The sequence below is a fragment of the Nyctibius grandis genome, chromosome 17 (assembly GCF_013368605.1).
Source record: "Nyctibius grandis isolate bNycGra1 chromosome 17, bNycGra1.pri, whole genome shotgun sequence".
In the NCBI taxonomy this organism is placed as follows: Eukaryota; Metazoa; Chordata; class Aves; order Nyctibiiformes; family Nyctibiidae; genus Nyctibius; species Nyctibius grandis.
Genome location: NC_090674.1, coordinates 8,631,149 through 8,654,019, shown reverse-complemented (window position 1 = coordinate 8,654,019; position 22,871 = coordinate 8,631,149). Strand labels below are relative to the sequence as shown.

At 42.5% G+C, this 22,871-nt stretch overlaps 1 protein-coding gene across 29 annotated transcripts in view; it reads right to left on the bottom strand.

The window, feature by feature from the left end:
* SLC45A1 (solute carrier family 45 member 1) overlaps positions 1 to 22,871 on the bottom strand; it is an 87,278-nt gene that overhangs the window by 17,416 nt on the left and 46,991 nt on the right. For 17 of the 29 annotated variants that reach the window (XM_068414439.1, XM_068414440.1, XM_068414441.1 and 14 more), the window contains 4 exons: positions 20,703 to 20,887; positions 10,422 to 10,483; positions 10,150 to 10,285; positions 9,570 to 9,660 (listed from right to left, as the gene is read on the bottom strand). In XM_068414439.1, the coding sequence (XP_068270540.1) occupies positions 9,570 to 9,619 (50 nt within the window). In that variant the 5' untranslated portion in view covers positions 9,620 to 9,660; positions 10,150 to 10,285; positions 10,422 to 10,483; positions 20,703 to 20,887. Of the gene's footprint in view, positions 1 to 7,189; positions 7,312 to 9,569; positions 9,661 to 10,149; positions 10,286 to 10,421; positions 10,484 to 15,890; positions 16,079 to 16,500; positions 16,543 to 20,702; positions 20,888 to 22,871 lie in introns of those variants that run through there. The other 12 variants (XM_068414424.1, XM_068414427.1, XM_068414429.1 and 9 more) reach the window with 10 other exon arrangements.

The following is a 22,871-nucleotide window of genomic DNA, read 5'->3' as shown; positions in this document are numbered from 1 at the left end:
CAAAAGAAACTCTGCTTTCCACAACATCTATGATATCAGTTGAAGAAGTAAACATATTTCTGTAAACGCCCGGTCCTGCCAATAAGGTCTATGGCCTATGGTAATGAACATAGTGCAAATACAGAGCAAAACAGAAAAAAAGCAGCAAGTTCAAACAAGGTGAGGTGCATTTCAATTATACGTTCTTAATGCTTTATATGGTAAGAGGAGCTTACCATGTAAATTACACCGCCCTAGCATCCCATACATGCCAGCTGAGTAGGTGTAAGGAAGTTAGTGGGAGGCTAATACAAGGTAAGAACATAAAGAAGTCTCATATATGCCAGTTTGCACACCACCTCCATATCTGGCCCTTAGCATATTGTCATATGACTTTAATAGCCCAGATAAATCCATTCCTGAACCTGAACCCTCCTATGCTGGCTATATTAACTGATGCAATTAAACATTTAAAAGGGCACTTGATTTTTTATTTAAAAGAAGGAAAAACACAACAACAAAAAAAAAAAAACAAAACAAAAAACCCACACCCAAAACACCACCGGAAATGAAATCCAGTATTTTGCTGCAGAATGCATAGCAATGGTAACAGCACTGATTCATTTGCACTAAAATTGAGTTGTCAATTCATTGAGAAAATAAATTCAACATAGTGAACTACTACACAAGATAAGAACATGAATTTTTAAAGAAACAAGCATGCATGTTCTGACAACTGCTGTCTGCACTTTGTAAGTCTGCACTTGTGTGGATATAATAAAGTACAAAAGGAGTTTGTGTCTGCTCCCATCCTTTTCAGGAACAGAGCAAATCTACCCTATTCTTTTCGGGTGCAAGGTGAGGCCATGCTCCTGAAACAATCCATTAAGAAGTATCTTCAAGATGCCCCCTGACAAGTGTGCCAGGAAACTACAATGCACAACATTGCGTGTAGAGCCCTAATAATAGGGACACAACTGCCCCCACTATTGACAAATACACAAAGCAGTCTTAGACAGTAGTTCAAACTGTTTTGGGAAACAGGTGAAACTTTTAAGACAAGCAAAAGCTTTAGTAAAGAAGCAATTTGGTCTTAGAAAAACTAGAATGCTGTCACAGTACAAATGAAACATCAGTAATCTATCAGCCTAGTCTACAGTTGCTGTATCAAACAAAAACCAGAATGCCGTGGCTCCTTCTCAAGCCTTAGAGGATAATTATCCAGAAAAATTTCCCTAATGCCACACTTCACTGAAACCATTCAAGTGTTATGCAGTGACAGCCCAATAGTTTCTCTTCCACTGGTTTGCACTTGATTTGACTCGTGTTTCAGTTCAGATGCGCAATTTCCACAATAGCAGTGTGGAAATTTAGTCATGCATTTAGTCATTTGCTTTCCTGAGCTTCGTGCAGTGACTGCTCAATGAACATTTCTGTTTGCTTCTGCAGGACAGACTAGTGCTGCCCTCAAAATAACATGAGGACATTTACCTAGCTCCTGCCCTCACCAGACAACCGCCCCTTCAACGGCTGGTCTCTCTCCGACAATGAAAACCGAACACAGTTCAGAGAATTAGTCACTAGAGGGCACTTACAGAATCCAGGAGGCTGAGAATGCACTTGGCATCAGAAGGCTGCAGTCCTACAAGAGTCCTACTTAGAGCGTCCAAATGACGAGTTTTGCATTTACTTCCTAACCAGCTCCTGCAACCAACACTTACAATCATAGAATCATAGAATGTCCTGAGTTGGAAGGGACCCACAATGATCATCGAGTCCAACTCCTGTCCCAGCATAGGACAACCCCAGAATTCACACCATGTGTCTGAGGGCATTGTCCAAATGCTTCTTGAATGCTGTCAGGCTTGGCGCCATGACTGCTTCCCTGGGGAGCCTGTTCCAGTGCTCCACTACCCTCTGGGTGAAGAACCTTTTCCTAATATCCAACCTAAACCTCCCCTGGCACATCTTCCTGCCATTTCCTCGAGTTCTGTCACTGGTCGCCAGGGTGAAGAGGTCAGCACCTACTCCTCCACTTCCCCTTCTGAGGAAGTTATAGATTTTAAGATACAGAACCAGGGAAATAATTATATTTCAGAAGATCTTTATCATCTTCTGTTTTTCCAGCAACTGAATGAAAGAAGGCTGAGGAAAAACTCTCCTCTGAGGCAACATGCCTGCTAGGCTACATTGACCATGCACTTCTGGACAAATGCTGAACAAAAGCATTAACTGCAGGCATGTAAGAGATTTACCATGCAAGATATTGGTGCTAAGTGTCACTGTTGGGTGCAGCAGAAAAGAGGTGCAGGAACACACAAAGCAGTGTGGCAAACTCACTGAAGTACAGCATTTCATTTCACTGTGGTGCCTCAAGTGGACTAGGCATTTCACAAGAGACAAGCACGTGATTATGCCCCAAAGACCCTGCAGGTTTTTTTCTGGATGTGACAAACCACAGAAAGGTGACAACTAGTATGTCAGGAAAGCAGGAGTGAGAATCCTGGATGCAGGAACTTCCGGTCACCCAGAGCAGACATGGGCTACATATATTTTAGAATTAAATTTTCATTTAAAGATAGAGCATAAATAGAGATTACTGTCACCTCTGCTATGGTACCTCAACAGCTCAATTCCTTGCTGCTTACATTAATTGTGAGCTGCAGCTTCCAGCCAGTAGGTCCTGTCACTAGTAAGATCAAAGTTTTCTTGGCTACCGGGTGTCTTATTTCTGTGATTCAGTACACTTATGATCTTCTATTGGAGAAGGAAAGCAGAACTCATGTGATCAGCGAGTTCTGGAAAACCTCAAATCACTGCTTTTGTGAAGGCCAAGTGCAGAGCAGCACCAGGAAGGGTCTGGCCACTGCTGTACTGAGGGCTGACGGGAAGAGGTGGTCGGGTGAGGCACTATGCAGAGGGCAGGCCACAGCACCCACCTGCAGGCAACCGTGGCGAATGGTGATTGCAGCAGGTCCATCACCCAGCATTGCCCTTGGCAGAAGAGGTGGTGAAGGATACCAAAGCGGTGCTGCACTAGGCTGCGTTCTCCAGCAGCTGCACCAGCAGAGGCTTGGGCTGGCTGAGCAGCGCCCAGACCGAGTCAGGGGACTCAGGGCTCACCAAAGGAAAGGGGCATGGCACCGAGTGGTACGAGGTGGGCGCTGCAGGAAGACCAGAGGAGCGCCTGCCTCTTGCTAAGTGTTCATTAAAACTTTGGTTTATAAATTGGGTCTGTACTTTGTCTAAATTGACTTTGGAAGCCTATGGGAAGTACTGCCCCACTTCCCTGTGTTTACCACAGGGGAAATGAGAAGCCACTGGGTCCCTGGGGCTAATTACTTTCTTCAAAACCCAGCATTGCTCTATGTTTCTGACTCAGTGCAGCATTCAATTTTCTGCTGAGATTGTATCTCTATCGCATTACAGGATGAGTTGCAATAGCACTCGATGTTAATTGCAGTGCACAGACTTCTCCCTTCTCTCCTTTATACCAGTTATCAAGAAAAACCAGAAAGTCTACTTCTGCTGGTTTTAATTTAGCCTCTTCCATCCATACAGAGTGCCTGTCAGACAGGAGAGGCAGGGGCTGTCATCCCCTTTCTGCCTGAAAGTGTCTAGCACCAAGGCAGAGACTATAGGAATGCCTACGTGCCATCCCAAACAATCAGTCACCTTATGGAGACAGACAGATGTGGGGGTGCGGTATGGCCACTCGGTGTAAACAGATACAGACAGGTGCTTTAATATTGCTGGATGGCCCCAAAGCCACTCTGACAGCCTTCCTTGCCTCTGGCATCCACTGAAGCAGAGAAAAGGGCAGAGATGAAGTAACAGAAAAAGGATACCCCTATGCCACTCTAGGAGCTTGGCAGTCTCTTTCAGGACCCTCTGTCTGCCTAAAACACCAAAGCACCCCTCAAAGCACCAGAGTACAGCCACGAGTAGACTTCCACAGAGCACAGACACAAGCAGGGGCTATGCATCCTGACTTGACAAGAGTATATGGCTTATCAAATTCTCCTGTGGGAACTAAATTTAAGAACATTTGCTGGGTGATGAGTACAATTTACCTTTCCCTGGAGCATGGTCAAAGGGATAAGGATAAACCCTTATCCCTTAAGGGGATATCTTTAACCCTTAAGGAATAAGGGATCTTACCCGTATTTTGTTTCCCTCCTAAATGTCCATCTCTGACAGCAGTATTCCAGCACCCTGCCACATCTGAAACAAATGTTTATATGATACAAGTCATTTGCTAGCCTATCATCTCCCACTCCCCTTCTGTCACTAGCAACCAGGATTTCTGTCACTTTCAAGTGTTAACCAGTGTTGGTAACTACCACTTGCTCTGCATTATATGTACACAGGGGAACGATACAGACTTGTATAGTGCTCCACACTTTCAATGCAGTGTATGAATAGCATTTGAAGAAAATTGATTAATCGGTATACTGGAAAGCAATGCCTGCGGGACTAGCATGGAGGTGTTTAGAGATCTTTTAGTGAGATCTTTCAAACACTGCCTCCTACTAAAACAACAGGAAGGCAGCCATACTACCTCAGATAGCAGTCCTGTTTCCAACAGGGGCTATTAGTGGACACTTGGTTGCTGCTATTCACAAACCTGCTTTTTGCTTCTACTGGTCTAGATAGACTATTCACCTTGGTATTCAATTTGTTGAGTGTTTTCAGGTATGTCAAAGTACTGTAAGTATCTCCTTCCTTCTGATTTCTTACGCTTTGGTTAAAGGCCCTTTCCCTGTTTGGCAGATCATTCTCAAGACATTTTCTACTCTCCTCCAACAGCAGTAAAAAAAATTCTCTGACTAGAGTCCAGCCTGCAACATGATGTTTGCAGCCTGGAGCTGCTCTGGGGTTAGCCTGCATTTTCTTGGGAGGCAGGGGGGGAGAGGAGAGGAACAGAACATTCTGTCAAGTAAACATTTGCTAACGCTCTTGAGCAAGAGAAATGGAACAGGTAGCAAACAGTAACCCAGATTAACTATCTGCTAGGGCAAATAGACAGTACGCAAAGGTTCTGTGTACACTGTTTGGATGGTATTTCTGTGTTGAGCCTGATACGCTGATATATTAATTGATCTCTCCAACAAGAGCCATGACCTTCAGACACAAAATTGGAGGTCAGGCCTCAGAATAATCTAACTAATCTCCTGCCTGGTAGAATAAAAACAGGTTTGCTGTTAGTTTGACCAATCTCTTCTCAAAGACAGTAGAGACAGAGCTAGATCACATCCACTCCACACTAAGCCAATTTACTGTCTCTTGCAAAGTCAAAAAAATCTTCTGAGGTCTTATGGTCAGAGAGAAGGACATAGAATCGTTTTGGTTGGAAAGGACCTTCAAGATCATCAAGTCCAACCGTTAACCCAGCACTGCCAAGGCCACCACTAAACCATGTCCCTAAGCACCACATCTACACGTCTTTTAAATACCTCCAGGGACGGGGACTCCACCACTGCCCTGGGCAGCCTGTTCCAATGCTTGATAACCCTTTCGGTGAAGAAATTCTTCCTGATATCCAATCTAAACCTCCCCTGGCACAACTTGAGGCCGTTTCCTCTTGTCTTATCGCTTGTTACCTGGGAGAAGAGACCAACACCTGCCTCGCTACAACCTCCTTTCAGGCAGTTGCAGAGAGCGAGAAGGTCTCCCCTGAGCCTCCTTTTTTCCAGACTAAACACCCCCAGGTCCCTCAGCCACTCCTCATCACATTTGTGCTCTAGACCCTTCACCGGCTTCATTGCCCTTCTCTGGACTCGCTCCAGCACCTCAGTATCTTTCTTGTAGTGAGGGGCCCAAAACTGCACACAGTATTCAAGGTGCGGCCTCACCAGTGCTGAGTACAGGGGGACAATCCCTGCCCTAGTCCTGCTGGCCTCACTACTGCTGATACAAGCCAGGATGCTGTTGGCCTTCTTCGTCACCTGGGCACACTGCTGGCTCATATTCAGCCAGCCATTGACCAACACCCCCAGGTCCTTTTCTGCCAGGCAGCTTTCCAGCCATTCCTCCCCAAGCCTGTAGCGTTGCATGGGGTTGACTCGATAACCTCAAATTAATTTCTTCAAACAGACCATATTCTCCTGGCTCTCCTTCTGACATTGTCCAAGATGCTGGACAACCTTCATGTGCCTAAGTGACAAATGCTTCCAACCTCCCCCCTTTACCCCCCACCCCCTTTTTTTTTTAATTAAAAATCAAGGTGCACTAGGAGACTTGCTTATGTGATCAGACTACATGGAGATAATAAAATGGGAGAACTTTTTGATCAAAAATAAAGTGGACATCCTAAGACACTGGAATATGGGTTCATTTAAATGTCAAGTATCAAATAAACATCTTTACCATGTGATACAAAGATCAGATTTCACAACTGAAGAACAGGTAATAAAGGACAGAGATGAAAATTACTATTTGAGATTTATAAAAAGTAGATTTTTGTCACTATCTTTTGTTACTGGGCAAGTTGGGTAGGAGAAAAACAGGTTTGATACAAGTGTCTTCCTGCAGATTAACTTGTTACCTACCTTTGCACAGCTTCTCAAGTCACCCACTTGCCTAAGGAGAAATGCTGCCACCAAATCTAGTCCATGAACCTCAGACAGGCCCTGCCCTTTACTTTGCATGGATGATAGTAACAATAAAGCCTGGACACCCAGCTCACAGATACAGGAGCGCATAGTCTTATCATAATATTGGTCCTGGGAACTTCGTGTATACTGGTACATTCTCCCCAACAGAAGAGATGACCAGGGCTAGTCTCTCCCTCAGCTTCAAGGCATATTGGACCACACTGAGTCTCGACATCCCCTCAGAATTACCTTCCCTTGAGAATTTCAATAGGGTGGAAACATGTAGACTCTTCTATGACCTTCTGTTCTGTCAATAAAAGGGAAGGAAACAACCTATTGTAACTTGCTGAGTCGAGGGGGATTGGACTCGATGATCTCCAGAGGTCCCTTTCAACCCCTAATATTCTATGATTCTATGATGTTCATGACCTTTTGCAATGTCCCCTTTAATTTAAAAACAAACCTTTCTATGAAGCCAAAAGAGACTCTCTCTTTCCCCTCTATTCTAATATGGTCTGAGATTATGTGATTAGACCGACACACAGAACTCCTGCTGTGGGAGCAAAGCAGACCTATCCAGCAGCAGCATCTTCTCCATTGCACCCTGGTCTAACCTCACTGCAGAAGTTTGTCCTGGTGAGCATGTTGCATCCTTTTCAGTCGTCCATTCTAGGGTTTCAGGTTTCCCTCCGTTTTCTGCCACAGCAGCATTTCTTTTCTAATGCCCGTCCTCTACCTGTTTAACAATGACAGCATTGCGGTGGACAGGTGTGGCTTTTACCATTACTGATTTTGCAGCTAAATCAACAATCTGTCTAGTAGTAGTTCTGCACACGAAGAGGGAGCTAGAATTCTGACGTGATTTTATTACATAAATCATTCCCAGAATGGCCGAGTTGGGACAGCTGGCATAGACAAACGTCACATCTCTATGATGTTCTCAGAAAACACTTGTCATGCCAAATGGATCTTCAGCCAGATCATCATCATCTTTGTTATTCTTCACCAAAATAGAATTTGCTTCCCTTTCCAATTCTGTATAAACCCACTTGCACTTGGACACTGCATAACTTTGCGCACTCCTTCATGGATACTTGGAGGTGCAATGCACCCGACTGAAAAGAGAGGTTTTTTTCATGTGTTTGTTAGCTCAGCCACAGCTACAAACTCCTGACAGGAGACTTCCAAGAAAGGAGGAGCTGGGAAGGGAGGTTCTATTATTAAGTGGACTGTCCACATTCACAGTTTATCCTCAAAAACTCCAAGTGTCACTTCTTCTAAGGTCAGTTGACAGAAGTCGTGAGCCCCATGTCAGCTTAAGTGTACGTCAGAACAGCTGCTCACCTCTTTATTTTGCACAGAGTGTGCACCTATGTAGCAACACACACATTACATAATAGTAAGTCATAAACTAAAAGGAGTCAGATTGCTAAATCCATCCACTGTGTGGATGAGATTTTTACTTCCATCACCTGATAATTTAATTGCTCAATTAGCTCTGCCTGAATGCCTTGGCTGTGGTAGAGGAATGTTCCCTTGCGGGTCATGGTAAATCAGAAGACAGGAGGCACGTGAGCAATGCAAACCAAGTGCATCCTCCAATTGTATCTTCTCTCCTGATCTGCTCCTTGCACCAGTGTTTTAGGGACAGAACAGGCACCAGACAAATAAAAGACCATAAAACTCCGGACAAAAGCAAGTATCATAGGAAGCCTCCCCTACATGGTTTAATCCCAAAACTTTCTTAGCCTATTCGAACCTAGCTCGGACATTTCTTTTTGCATTTCTGAAATTCCATAATATGCCTAATTTAGGTAGCAGGGTAATCTCCTCATTGATAAGGACTTTGAAACATCTGCTGCCTCACTGAACATTATACTATTGCTTTCCTTCAGCCAAGAGGCAAGTGAAAAAGATGCCACTGAAGTGGCACTTATTGATCATCCTGGAGCAGAGTGCGACTGACTGTGGGCCTGTGGATGTGACTCTTGTGCATCAACAGACCATGGTACAGAGGGTTTCGGTTGCAATGAACATGGCCTGTAAGTAGGTACAACTTGATGGACTTTGTAACTAATTTTTTAGACTTAATGAGAAAGTAATTACTTCTGCTGCAGAAGCAACTCTTCAGTGTACTGCAGGCACCTAGATCACAAGAAACTAATTGCATCATAGCATTCAAAGAAATCAAAGATCAACCAGTTACCAGAGAAATCTGTATTTGTAAGAGATTGGTTACTGTGTAGGAACGGCCTGGCTCTGATTAAACCATTTGACACACAATTCCATTCTGAACAGTTCTTGCCCTGCACTCTACACCAAAGTGCCTGCTTCTGCCCACCCAAAAATTCACCACCACTGATGCAATCCATGACCAGAAAATCTGACTCACTCATCCCTCCCTCTGGATAGGTACTGGCACTTGCTCTCTTTCTCTCACAGCTTGAAAGCGACTTCAAGCATTTTCTGGATAGTGGCTTTCTCAGACTCCTACTTCTGGATCACACTGATCCGAGGCTACACTGCAAGAAAAAGTACCAAATGGACAGATACTCAGAGTTTCGACAAAATAACTGGCATTCACTGTGCTGCCTTTGGGGCCAAATTTTAATCAGTATTAGTAAATACACTTTCTCCGTGTGTTTTTTAAGGCATTATTCCTTCCAAGGTAAATCATTACTGTATGCCCTGCTGTGAAATATGACCCTAATCTGCACATCATTTATCTGTGTATTGTCTGGGTCTAATTTAGTCCCTTTCCTGTCTCTCTCCCCTCTGTATTTCTGTAACACCAGTTTACCAACAATCCTCACTGGAGACAGGAAATACATTTTCATTCATGAAACCAGCATGAGCAAAGATCAGGAAAACACATCAGAATAAGTGAGAATTCTTCAGGGTACAGAACCTTAAAGAAAACCAAGGGGCCAAGACGTAAGCAGGGTGGTCATTATTGCAGCAAACTACACATACCTTAGTCATGCCCTCTCTCACCTGGTGGGTTGCATCAGAAGAAAAGATGAAGCCACAGCAGTCAAGTTCATAGCACTCTCCCTTTGCTGCCCACGTCAAAACCTGAGCGCTCCTGTACAATTAATGAAATCGTGTTCGTTTATTTATTTTATTTACAAGTTAGACAGGGGGCAAAAATGTCTATTAAAAATAATTTTAAATTGCTTAGGGAGATAGGAGAGTCTCTGTCACTGGAGACTTAAGATCATCTGCCGGGATGCCTGAGAGCAGGTTAGGGTTATTAGATCCTGCCTTAGGCCAAGGAGATGAAATAGAGGAAGTCTGTGACCTTGCAAGGTCTTTTCTAGCTTTTCCTGGAACCATTCAATGAAAATGGCCTGGAAAAGCAGCAAACTAAAAACTGGTAAAAGAGACACTCTGGTCTGTGTTCAGCTGTGGAAGCAAAAAAAGCCAAAGGAGGCTTGGAAAGTCTACATCTAGCAAAGTGAGGCAAGAGAAAAGAGTTTACAATTGAAGTCAGTGAGTACTAAAGGGAAAAACATCCTCTGCTACACAATCCCTATTTAAGGTCTTCTCATGAACACCATCATTAAATCCTTACCCATATTATCATTTAAAATAGCTCCTTCAAAACTCCATTTGTGAACTTCCCCCAGTAGGGCTCCTTGGGATCATCATGAGAGCTCACATAAAGTCATTCCACAATGCGCCTTTCCTGAATTCCTCCCTGAAGCCACCTATAAAACAGGTAGAGGTGAAAAAGAATTTACTCAGCGATTACTGACCACCTTTTGCTTTTATTTAGGATGCAGTGTGTCTCCTGTATTCTTGGTCATTAGAAATCATCAGCGTGTTGATTCTGCAAGTACTCACCGTGCTAGAAAATCCTGTTTCTGCGTCATGTCATGCAAAGTCTGACTGGATGTTACTTTGACCTGAAAAACAAGAAACAAAGTAGGTTTGTAGACAAACCTTGGGCTGCCGACTATACCTGTGGCAGGAAAAGGTGCATCTCTACCAGTCAGAAATCATATCTAAAATACATCTTTTCTTGGTCAGATCATATATATCAGGACAGTCCAAAAGAGGTGAATTTAATTAGAGAACACTTGTCCCAAATGTGGTATTGACAATCTTGGAAATTCCAGATTAATGGAAGCCAGAAAGGAGTTAAAAATAGCTGCAACTATACATAACCAACTTGGGAAACAGATAATGGAAGTAAGAGGCAGTGAGGAAGGGAAAAAACAAAAAAAAAAATATAAAAAAAAAAACCACCCCACCTTCCATTAGACAATCAGAAGTGTTTAAATACATTAGGATAAAAACAAATATAACAATGTATAAATACATCTGTAATAATCAGATTGTCCATTACTACATTCATAGGGTAAAATCTGGTAACAGTAATACAGAAAAGGTAGCTATTTCTCATAGTTATTTCTGCTCTGGACTGCAAGACGATGCATGTCATATCATAAGTTAAACCCAACAAGTCAGACTGATATGTAAATAGTACCAAAGGTGAGATATTAGTGAATCAGCACCTCAGAGCCCTACAGGATGGCTGAAGATCTAATTGCTGACACTGAGTTTCTGCAAGTCCTTGAAAAATAAGTAAGCTCCACAGGTAAGAGAGCAAGCTAGTCTCTAGAAGCGTACACAGGACAATCCAGGACTAAGAGCTCAACACCAGTCCAAAAGCAGGAGAATAAACTCCCTTTTTGCAGGAGGAGGGAGAGCATTCCAAGGGCAAGCAGCTGCCACCGAGGCACTACCCAGCAGACCACCCGCCACACCCTCACCAAACTGCTCAGCTTCCCAGGAAGCCGCCAGCACCAACTTTTTCACCAAAGGCCTCAGTAAGGAATGCTCAGAGTTCTGCCTTTGGTCAAAGCTGCTCCACAGCCACTCACTGGTCAGAGCACCTACGTCAAACATGGCAGAGTTTTGTTCATGGATGAACACTGAGCTGGGAGGATGCTGGGCTGTAAAACAAGGTTCAGTACCAGTAAAGTAGGGTACTGGAACAAAATAATCTCTCAAGTATTTGGAGACAATAGCCAGGAAATAGCTAAAATACCTCTAAGTCTGCACCATGGAAAACTGTTTACTGAAAAACAGGAATACTTTTAAGAGTCATGAAGAACTTGGGAGGTGTTGCAAGGAGAGATGAAGAGACAAACACCTGCGACTTATGGCCTTTGACCAGAACTTCTCTGCTGGTAAATAAAATGCTGTGACATCAATAGTGACAGAACTCCAAGTAAAAGCAGTTTTCATTTCAAAATGTTTGGATTAAGGAAACACAATTGTAGCTTAATGTATTTGGGATGCAAGCAGAAAAACACATTTAACATGGTAAATTTGCCTCTTTATTCCAGCTAACTTACAGAAAAATCTGCAGGACATTTCAGTATAAAGATAGAACATTCTGGAAGAACCTGATGATTGTTACTTTACATATGAAAAGTGTTTCTATTCCATTCTTTGAGATTTTTATCATGCAATCATGCAGAAGTGGGTGACTGAACATTCCAAAAGACTTAACACAACTTTTACCATGTTTGCTTAGGCAAATATTCTGATACCTGTTACCATTTCAAATTTAATCTTGTCCCAGGGTTAGAAAACAGGTCACAGTACTTTATGTTTGCCATTTTGTCGTGAAACTTCAGTGTATTTTCATACCAAGGACACATGAAACCATTTCTAGGCCAGCTGACTTCACTGATACCACAGTTTCCTCTCAGCTGCTCAGGATTCCCACAGATTTGCCTCTTTTGAAGAACACAAGCACTGAAGAATAATTTGGTCCTTTAATTGTTTACAGTACCTAGGAATGACTTCTCTGAGCCTGAAAGAACTGCCGAGTTTTAATTTCGCCATTACATGCAAACCTAATCTGGAGCTTGGTAGAAAGCCCCACAGTTCTGGTGTTTGAGATCTAACAGCATTGTAGGTTTTCTTTCATGTTGCAAGCTCATCAGATTTCAAGCACATTTCCATGTTTACAAAGCAGATGAGCTGACCCAACACAACTGAACAGGTGGAAAGCCACAGGAAACCAAAGCCCTACCAATTACCTGCAACTGAATACCATTTCTCAGAGAGACAATACAGGACGCTGATGAAATGCAGATATTCACTTTTGGAACCGTGTGCTGACTGGCGAGTTACAAGCTTTCACTTCGAGCTGAAGCTATCCGCCAGCTGACCTGCTGCTGGCTAAGAGTGATTCAGGCACAAACGGCGCTGACGCCCCTGCCCTCCCGGTTCTGCCGCTTGTGACTCACGCTCGCACCCCCTGCTCCCGGGCAGGCACCCCAGGGCCTCCCTTGGAGCTCCCATACGTGCCGCTCCACAGGACCTCTCCTTGCAAAGCAACCCCGTGCCCAGAGTGCCTCGGGAAATCTCAGCAATTTCAGCAACAGAAAAAAAGAGTTAGCAAAGAAGAGTTAATTAACAAAGAAGAGTGAGCAAGCGTTAGCGAAAATATCTTCTACTTTGGATCCGGAGGAGTGGAAAGCATCTGCTGACTAACAGTGGGGACGGGACGGGAAGGGAAGGCAGCTGGCATCTCTGTGAGGGAGGAGACACGTTCCTGAGTGATGCTGTGGGCAGTACAGGAAAAGCTGTCATCTTCAACAGCAGCACGTTGTGTGTCAGGGATCCAACACCCACCGCTTCCACAGCACCAGACACTCCTTTCCCTCCTGGCTAAAATGCATGTTAAATATTATGAGCCTGCAACACTGAAGAGGAGTTAAACTACAGCTAGAGCTCTCTGTTTGGCTAAGTGTTAAATACAAATGGAAAAACTGATAGTATTTGTGAAGCCCCGAAAAGGAAAACCAAGGATACCTAAGTCTACTTGTAATAAAGTAACCTGTGAAAAATAAATGCAAATTGGCCGTTCTCCCCTTCCCGAGACCCCCCCCACACTGCCCAGAAAGCAGAAAGCAGTTTTTGTAAAACACGAGCAGGTTTCACACACATTCACGGGCTCACTGGCACCTCCAACCTTCTGCTAACAGAGGAGGAGAGAAATGCAGCCTCCCAGGAAAAGGCATGCACATGGACAGGATGGGACACAGCAGTTCCAACACTTTTTGATTTAATTTCCTGAATAAACTTTTACACCGTGAAGATTCGTGGATCTCTTCAGGCTTTCTGGGGTCAAAGGCATGCAAATTCCCAGGAGCAGAATCGCCCAATGCTATCAACAACTGCAAAAAAGGTTCAGGTTTTTTTCAATTCTCTTCTTTGCACACGACCAGTCAAGATTACTCCATCTTATCTACCTGCTTATGACCCAAATTTCTTGTCAGCTGCTAGTCAAGTGCTCCACAAGTCTCAAAACACCACATACCCTTCACATCATGCCTCTACTACATGCATCCTCGCAACAAAGCGGAGTGACTCGCAGTCTGCCCATACAGATCATGGCCTAGACAGCTGCCGATCAGGACGTGGAGGTATCAGCCACACCCCAAAAATGGAAGGGGCCACAAGGTAGGACAGACAGAACGACACTGACAGACCTGTGAGTCAGAACACGAGGGAGAAATGAAGGATGTTGCCGACAGCATGAGGAGCCTGGAGATAACAGGGAGCCTAATGGCTAGACACATACAGAATGGTGAATCAAGGTAGAACCCCCCCACAGCAGGTGCCGTAACATTCTCTCAGCACACGTTCCCGAGCACAGAGTCTCACTGGGGTGTATTTGTACCACTGTCAGGACCAGTGTGAACAGCTTTTTAAGACTGGCGTACAGGAAGGCGGCTTCAGGAGAGGAGTCTTTTGTGATTACTAGTTATGTTAGAGCAGACTGGACCTTTGTCTCTCTCTTAACTTTTTGAGTCAACTCCATGGGTCACCAGCCAGAAAACCCAACCTGAAATGCAGTCTGGTGTTTTGCTAATAATATACTCTGTGTTTGTTCATGCTCTTTAATCACATGGCTTTTGGCTCTGTGGAACATCCTGTCTCTCTAGCCTAAACCAGTTCGGAGGTAAAGATGCTTTGGACTGAATCCAGACTACACGTGTATTTTTTTGTCTTGCTCTGGAAACCCTGTGTCAATTTAAAACCAATTGGTAGAGTTTGCATTACTGTATTTTCCTGAAGAATAAAAGGAACCTGCTTATAAGACATATGAACAGGTAGCCCTGTGTCCCCTCCAACAAAAACAAAGGCCCTCAAGACTTCCAGATCCCAAAAATAAGAATAAATTGCGTAACTCAAAAGCTACACTAATGTGGAGTTATATTTTATAAAACAAGCAAGTTAATAAACGTACTGGACAAATGCCGTTTCAAACCAAATGCACATATTATTTGTAACAAACAAATACTGTAGCATAAAGGAACCATGACTGACCATCAGGAATTTACAATAAAACATTTTACAGGGGCATTTTAATTAGTCTGAAGAGACCTATTCTGAAACTAAGCAGATAAATTAATATTTAGCAAAAGTTCTACAAAATGATTTATCCATTCCAAAACTAAGTGCTGCTGTTTGGAATGTTTAGCCATGTTGCCTACATATGAGCAAGCGTTTGATTCCTGTCTTACAGGCAATACTCAAGTTAGTCTTCACTGTGGAACAAGTACAAAAGTGTACTTACTATTAACTCTCATGTTGGACATTAGCCATAAAATGACATAGCTACTTATTGCTGGAGATCCACTATTAAACAGGATTTGTGGTTTTAAACTTTCATCATAAAATAGATTAAATCTGCACCTTTGTAGAAGCATGAGCGCGTAATCCTAATATGAGACTATTTATCCTACACAAAAATAATTAAATGTTTGATTACTGATTTTCTGAGCAACAAATTCTGTTTTTCTAGTCGGGGACACTATTTCTTATGCATATTTTAAAAAGCTAATGCTAATTAACACACACAGTATGACCAGTAAGAACGCTGGTACTCGAATGCTGGGGCAATAACGAGAAGGGATCTGCTGACTGCAGTGCAGCGCTCCTAAGGACACTTGTATCACTTAATAGGGAAACAACATGTGTATTTTATGTACCCCAAAATTTTGCGTTTAGGATTAATATGAATGAAATGGTATTATTTGGAGCCATTTGGATCACTGTGAATGAATGCCATTCTAATTGACACAACTGGATGTGTCTCCAAGACAAACTCTCGTTACCTGTGTGTGTATTTGCAAACTGAGCTCCTGAAGCACATTAACTACAAGGCATTTCTGACGCACATAGTTTGCTGTACTAGACCTCTTTTGGCCAACGAGGAAATACCTAACACGTACCACGCAGCTTGTTATGCTGCCATTGTAGTAGAAAACAGAGTTTACTGACCTACCAAAGAAACCAGCTCTGTGAGCAGCAGTAGTGGAACCCAGGTTTAAAGGGATTTCGCAGCTCCTGCCTGATTTACAGTTCTCTGCTGTCCTCAGCTCACGCCAATCAAATTCTCGTCTGCTTCCTGTCACAACAGACTCCTGTGAAAAAACACACCAGCTGCCACACTTGCTCAGAGAAGCCAGCTGACAGAAGGTGTGGAGAGACAAACTTGACAAGGTTAGACTCAGAGCGTTCTTGCACAACAGCTCCCTATTTTCCAAAATGTATATGAAACTAATTATATCTAAGACTACATTTCTTCTCAATTTGCTAGAAATTGTCATAGATGGGATTGTACTCGTCCTCATCACATACTTCAATTTTGAGGAACAAGAAACACGAAATTCTGACATTCAAAATCTCTTGCTTTGTCATTAAACCTATTTCCCAAGTAACACTCATAACAGAGAAATTAAATAGAACTAAGTATTACACCTTAATGGCTAATATTTGAATTTATTTGAAAGCAAATATTAGGACATATGAAAAAATTAAATAGGTGGTCTGAGAACTCAGGACTTGTTATTCAATGGAATACTTTTTATTGAGAAGAAAATAAATTTACCTCACACAACCTGAGTTCTCATTTCCAGTAAAAATCTTCTCCCTGTTAACGAGAGAAAATGGAAACTAACGTCCCCCTTTTCTGCCTTTGGTATCCTATCATTTCATTTAAATTCAGGTAGCACTGACATCTCTGGACACCTTTGGAGGGTAAAAAGACTAGTATAAAAGCCCACTCCCAAAACCTCAACGTTTTCCTTAAAGCTTAAGTTACAGTTATAGATCTGGCAGTCTGTGTCTCAGTTTTAATTCTTTTTACAGTCTGTATGATAGATACCATCCATCCTAAGCCTAAATGCCTGCAGCTGCTGTGAAAATTTCGTGACAGTAAAGCCATCTGAAGACATAACAGCACAATACTCTTGTCCATAAGGCATATTTTGGGCTTGCATAAAACCTCCTGTAGCATGATTAAATTGCTATTCTTTTTTAGAACTGCAGGAGACAGAACAAGGAAATGGCTTTGTTAACACTTGCACAAAAAGCAAAGTAGAGACCCTTGGGGCAGCACCGAGCAGCTGTTTCTGGTGAGCAGCAGGACATGCATATAGATGACTGAATTGCTGAAGACTGGGGAAAAGGCAGGAGTAAAAATAAACGTTAAATTTCACCGTCTGAAAAACGTCTGGGCTTGTACATGCCTTCTCTCCTCTCCAGGAGGAGAGGTGCAGGAGAGGACAGCCCCTGTCTTTCATTTCCTCCCCTCCTCTCCACAGTTCTGCCATCCCGACCTTCTTCCCCTGTCCCAACACCTGCCCGTTCCCCCCACCAATCTGTACTTCTGCGAGGTTCTTGTGCAGCACAAGACCTTTGTCTGTCTCTTGTCCTGCCTTAATGTTTTTAGATTCCAAAAGGTTTCTGCAACTTCGCTTTAAAAGCAACACACACTTCAGACTTCTACAGAGCTAAGTCTTGTAAGTAACAAAACTTGTCTGACAGGTGGATCTTGAAAAAGAAAATTCTTAGAATCTGGAGAAGACCAAGTGATACTCTGCTGCGATCTGACACCTCAGAAACCGAAAGTTTTACCGAGTCATTTCTGAAGGCAAAGGGTGAGTGTGATCTGGATAAAATCCTCAGGAAGAAGCCCAGACAGCATTTACAAAATTTCAAATGACAGAATAATTACCTCACAGTAAGAAGTGCTAGTGACAAATCATCTTCATATTTCAAATACCATGCCTTTAATAATTTTTTAGAACGAGCAAATGAAATGCTTTTCTTCAAGGAAAGGCTTATGGGGTTTTTTGGTTGGTTGGGTTTTGTTTTCATATAAATGTATATTTTTTCAATCTTTGATCCTGACAGTTTATACATAGTTTTCCTGGAGAAGTTGGAGACAATTCAAAAGTTCAGCAGTAATGCTATGGTGTATCAAAAAAATACCTGGAGTCAGTCTTACAAAGCTCTTTATTTAGAGAAGCAGAAAAGTATTTTAAAAATATCAACTCTAAAACTTTCCTACTTGAGATAGGTCTAAACAAACCAATGCCAGTGTTTTGTTTCAAGTCTGAAAACTCAAGGTTGGATGAACTCCAGAAAGACTGAGTGAATTTAATCAGGCAGGAAGAATCATAAATTTGGCTTCTGGAAAAAAAGAGCTGTGTTTTGTTTGCCAACAGAACACCAATAAACCTTCCCAAGAGGGAAGGAGCTGAACAATCGTTTTTAAGCCATCCATCTGCACGGTCTTCCATTAGATTTTGAGAAGTTAAAATAATCTTTTGGAGATGAAAGACTAAAGCAGAGAGAGTATATCTCTGGAACAAGTAGGGAAAGAACACGTAAGCAAAAACACTGAAAGTGACTTGCAGTGCTGCGCACACACAGAAGGACCACGCGCAGATGGAAAATCCCACGCAGCATTCAGGTAACACCTGGCATGAGCAGTAAAGAGCCTATTTCCCCAAAGGCTCAAAAGGACAAAACTTTTGCAGCATCTCCATGTGAGATGACTCCTTTCTTACATTCTAGCCCCTACCGTCAATACACTTTTTTTTTCTTTTTTTTTTTTTTTTTTTCTGACTTACATAAGAGAGCAAGATGCTGTTCTGTCTGGTTTCATTGCTTCTGCTAGACAGTTAGCTTCTCCATTATTTCAAGTGTGGTATAAACAGCAGGGCACAGCAGTTCATTTGCATAAACTTTAAAAAGTTTTAAGTGACTAGAGCTGAAGAAGCATCAATCAACATCTGGCATTCATTGGCAATAGCAACACCCCCCATAATCCCTCATCCACACAAGCAAATGCAAGATAGGATTTCCATGCCCAGCCCTGATCAAAATTCTACTTCAGGAATTAATCAGCTTGCTACAAAGAAAAACCCACAGGAGTGGCTTTGTCCTGTCTGCTTCCAGCAAAGCCAGCCTTAGGCTGTAACATTTACTGCTAGGAGTCGGACAGCTCAAACAGCTCAGCTGTTTAGACTCCTTTTTTCTTTAAACAACAGTGTGTCCCATTTTAAGCCACAGAGCAGAAGTAATAGGTATTATGATTTGTATACACTATAATATTTTTGCACAGTCTACTTTTAATATACCTATCAAAAAACCCATTGAGTTACAATCCAACAAGTCCATCTAAAAGATTCACTAGCAGGCAGTAATAAAACATTAGGAGAGCTCAGCATAGCAGTGATCATGGTGGCAAGAGTAAGAAAGCAACAAACCTTGAAGAAAATTCATTTCAATGAGAGCTTAGTAATTTAAGACTACTGTCTGAACTGCAGCTCTTCAAGTTCATCCTCATTCAAATGGAGCCTCACAAAACAGAAGACATGAGAACTTTGGTAGGTCTAAGTCACAAGAATTTAAAGAGATCTGTAAGACATCTCCTAGGCAGCTTATAGGTGCCCATCTGAGAAAGAACTGATGTACAATGACATTATGAACACGAAGGTACAACAATTTAATGAACACTGGACTCAGAATACATCATTGCATACCGGGTTACAAAAAAATTCTTCTGTGACTAGCAGGAACTCATTTACATTGGGTGGTGCTGGAAGAATGAACGAAGGAGCAATATGTTTGAAAAACTGGGGAAGTGTCAGTTTTAAAGCCCTTAATTTTTCTCACAGAGAAGTGACAAGTTTGCCTTGTGAGGCTAGGGACTTGGCAGATCAAAGTACATGACATTTAAAAGTCCCCCTAGCAAACAGCTTGGGAAATACATGCTTGTGGAAACCATCTAGGGGACTGTCTCAGAGAAAAAGGAAGTGGATCCAGGAAGGGAGTCCAAAACAACTAAGACTTTCCCATTCACAAAATGGCAGGGCTCTGTGGCCAGCTGTGTATATACCACCTATTTAGTTGGTTTTTTGACATTTTCCCTGTAATATTCTAATTCTGCATACCTGACAGAAGTAATTAATTTCAAGGATCACCCAAAGCGAGAACTGTCTGTAGCTAGAGCTCAATGGCAGAGATGGTACAATATGCAGCCATCATTGGTCCCTAACTCTCTTAACTTTTTAAGATAAGGATTGTCTGTACAGACCCATTTCACTAAGAAATGTTATTGCAAAGATACATTGGTAGAAACATCTGCAGAGAGACTACCAGTACACTAATTAGATATGCGCACAAAATGAATTGAGAATTAAAGCAAGCAGAAAACCTGCAGATAATACTGAAGTGCCCCTCAACTATACGACCACCACTTCAAATAATATTTTTTTCCACTTAATAGGAAAACAATAATAAAAGTAAACTAAAATACTCCACAAGACAACCCTCTTGACTGAATAGACTGAGAATATACAAGTGCTGTAGAGAGGAAAAGGCTCTCTGGGGACCAAGGGATGGATAGAAGGAAGATCTTCGTGCAGCTGATACACTGATTTTTTTTTTGCAGAAGACCAACATTCTTGGAAAGTAACAGTATTCCAAATGTAGATTTCATTCAATCTGACTACCAAATTAATTACAGGAAGTCAGAAGAGACTGGCATCTGCATTCTAGCACACTCGAGAGGAGAAAGTAAAACTCCTTACAAATATAAGTGCGTTAAATGTCCATTAAACATGTACCATCCTTACTGACATGTAATCTGTTTAAAAGCAATTTACTTGCCAATCTGCTCTAAAATAAAAAAGGCCCACAATAAATAAAGTAGGGCAGCAGATTGATCAGATGGGCAGAACTACCATTAAAATGAATGTATTTCCAGACTGTCTCTTTCTACTTGTAATGTTTACTTACATGTACAGTAGGCAGTATTTCAAAGGCAGGACAAAATGTTCTCGTGCACTATATCTGGAAATACACAAGGTCAGCAGCAGTGCATCAGTATTAGCCAGGTCTTCTTCAGCAGGAGGTTATGCAGGCTCCAACATTATGACAGATCATCACAAAGCATAGTTGAAGGCCGGTGTGAACTGGTGAGCCTCGAACAAGAGAATAGACTATTAAATCTGAGTTGGATTAACAATAAATTCAAGTAAATTTATAGCATTATAGAACTAGTGGTTTTATTCATGTTGAGGAGCCTACCTACCTCAGCTAGGAATGCAGAATCATGGCAGTGCTATGGGATCAAGGAAACAAGTTTGAAGAATGACTCCTCTCTCTACAAGGAGCACATCTCAGCAATTCCACTCTGGAATGGTTATATCAGTAAAAAAAAATGATGCCATATCCAACCACTCCTACCAACCCCAATGGCAGAGCTTTGAAGACTTTGGTATTGCAAACTGATTTCCTATGCTACAAACAAAATACTTTTGAATGAGCCGTGGGCAATCCTCAGCAGCCCTGCTGCATCCAGGACACTTTCAGGGACCAAGACACATGCTACTTGTATTTCTGCTTAAACTTGGGTCTTGCCCAATGAAAGGCCTGGCTTTCTTCCACTGCAGTTCTATTAGCATTGCCAGCGAAGAGAATTTATGCAGAGAGAGAAGGGTCTGGTGTTCCTTCTACAATAGGGCCAATTGTCTCAGGCTGCTACATTCAGTTAAATGTTTACTTTGTTGTTTCACAACTCAACAGGAAGCAAAAGGTCAGAGAGGCCCCACTGCTGAACAGAGATGTTGTCATTCATCTATTCACCTCAAGCCAAGATTCCAGTGGGAGACTACTGCTTTCCATTTTTTTTTCCCTCTTCCTCCAGGAGACAGACATCAGGTAGTAAATTAACACTCTGGCAATTCTTCCAGTCTGGTTTCATATACTAGAAGAAACATTAGAAGTCTGAGAGGATTCTATCAAGATCCTGAAAGAGGAATATTGCCAGGATTTGTTCACCAAGACTGGTTAACAGAGGAAGATTGATCTCTTAAGACTACCGTTGAAGACCAGCCTTTTTGGCACACTTGAAAATGAGAGCTACAGCATAGAGCCATAAGCATGCAGAGCTTCCTGCAACACAAAACTTCTCTAACGTAAGGAAAAAATCCACCTAGTTTAGCCAATGAAAACCTATCACAACAGTAATCAAGCTATTATTTTCAAGAGGAATATGCATGGGTCAAATAAACATAATGTAATTTTCAGCTAATTGCGAACGCGCTCTGAGATCACGAAGAAAACGTGGAATATTTAGTCCTGGCATGAATGAGTCCTGCTCTAATGAAACTTTGACCGCATTGTTTCTGACGGTCTGAGTGGCCAGACAGTTATTGGGACACGGCCTTGGATAGGATGAGTCATACCCCAGCAACACCTGTTTCTCTCCACTGACTACCAAGGAAACCGAGACAACCAGCTCCAAAGCAGAAGTCTATATTTGGACAGCCGAATCCTTCCTGCTCTGTGTCTTCTGGAGCACAGCATCCAGTTCACAGATTAATCAACAACTATAGGACCTGAAGAGACTGATGTGCCTGCAAAGTCTGGGAAATGTCATCTTCCTCAAAGACCATAACCTCGAAAACACCAAGTGAGACCTTTTCTGGCATACACAGGCGAATCCCAAATGGGAGGTGGGGTGGGGAACCCCACAAAATGCCTACCACGGCTGACTGAGAAGACGTATATTAACCAAACCTTCCACCTTCTGAGCTGCTTACCTATAAAGTAAGCAGTACTTGTTGTGTAGCTGGTTAAAGGCATGGGAGCCCCATTCAAACTGGAGAGCAACCTGTGCACTCTTCTGAGATGGTGAGCCGGTATCCAACTCCCAGTCTCATTAAAGAGGCTGAAAAATCTGCCATTGACCTAAGGCAGCAGTAGGATTATGCATCTGACTGGAAAAGCACACATTTCTCGAGGACTGTCCAGTCTATGAACAGCCAGCCACATAACTTAGTGACGCACTGAAAATCCCTGGACATGACTCAAAAATCTTCCTCACAAAGCTGACGGGAACATTCCTGGGCCAGCTATTCTGGCCACAAGTACTCTCCTCATCACTGGATATGAGCTTTTTCA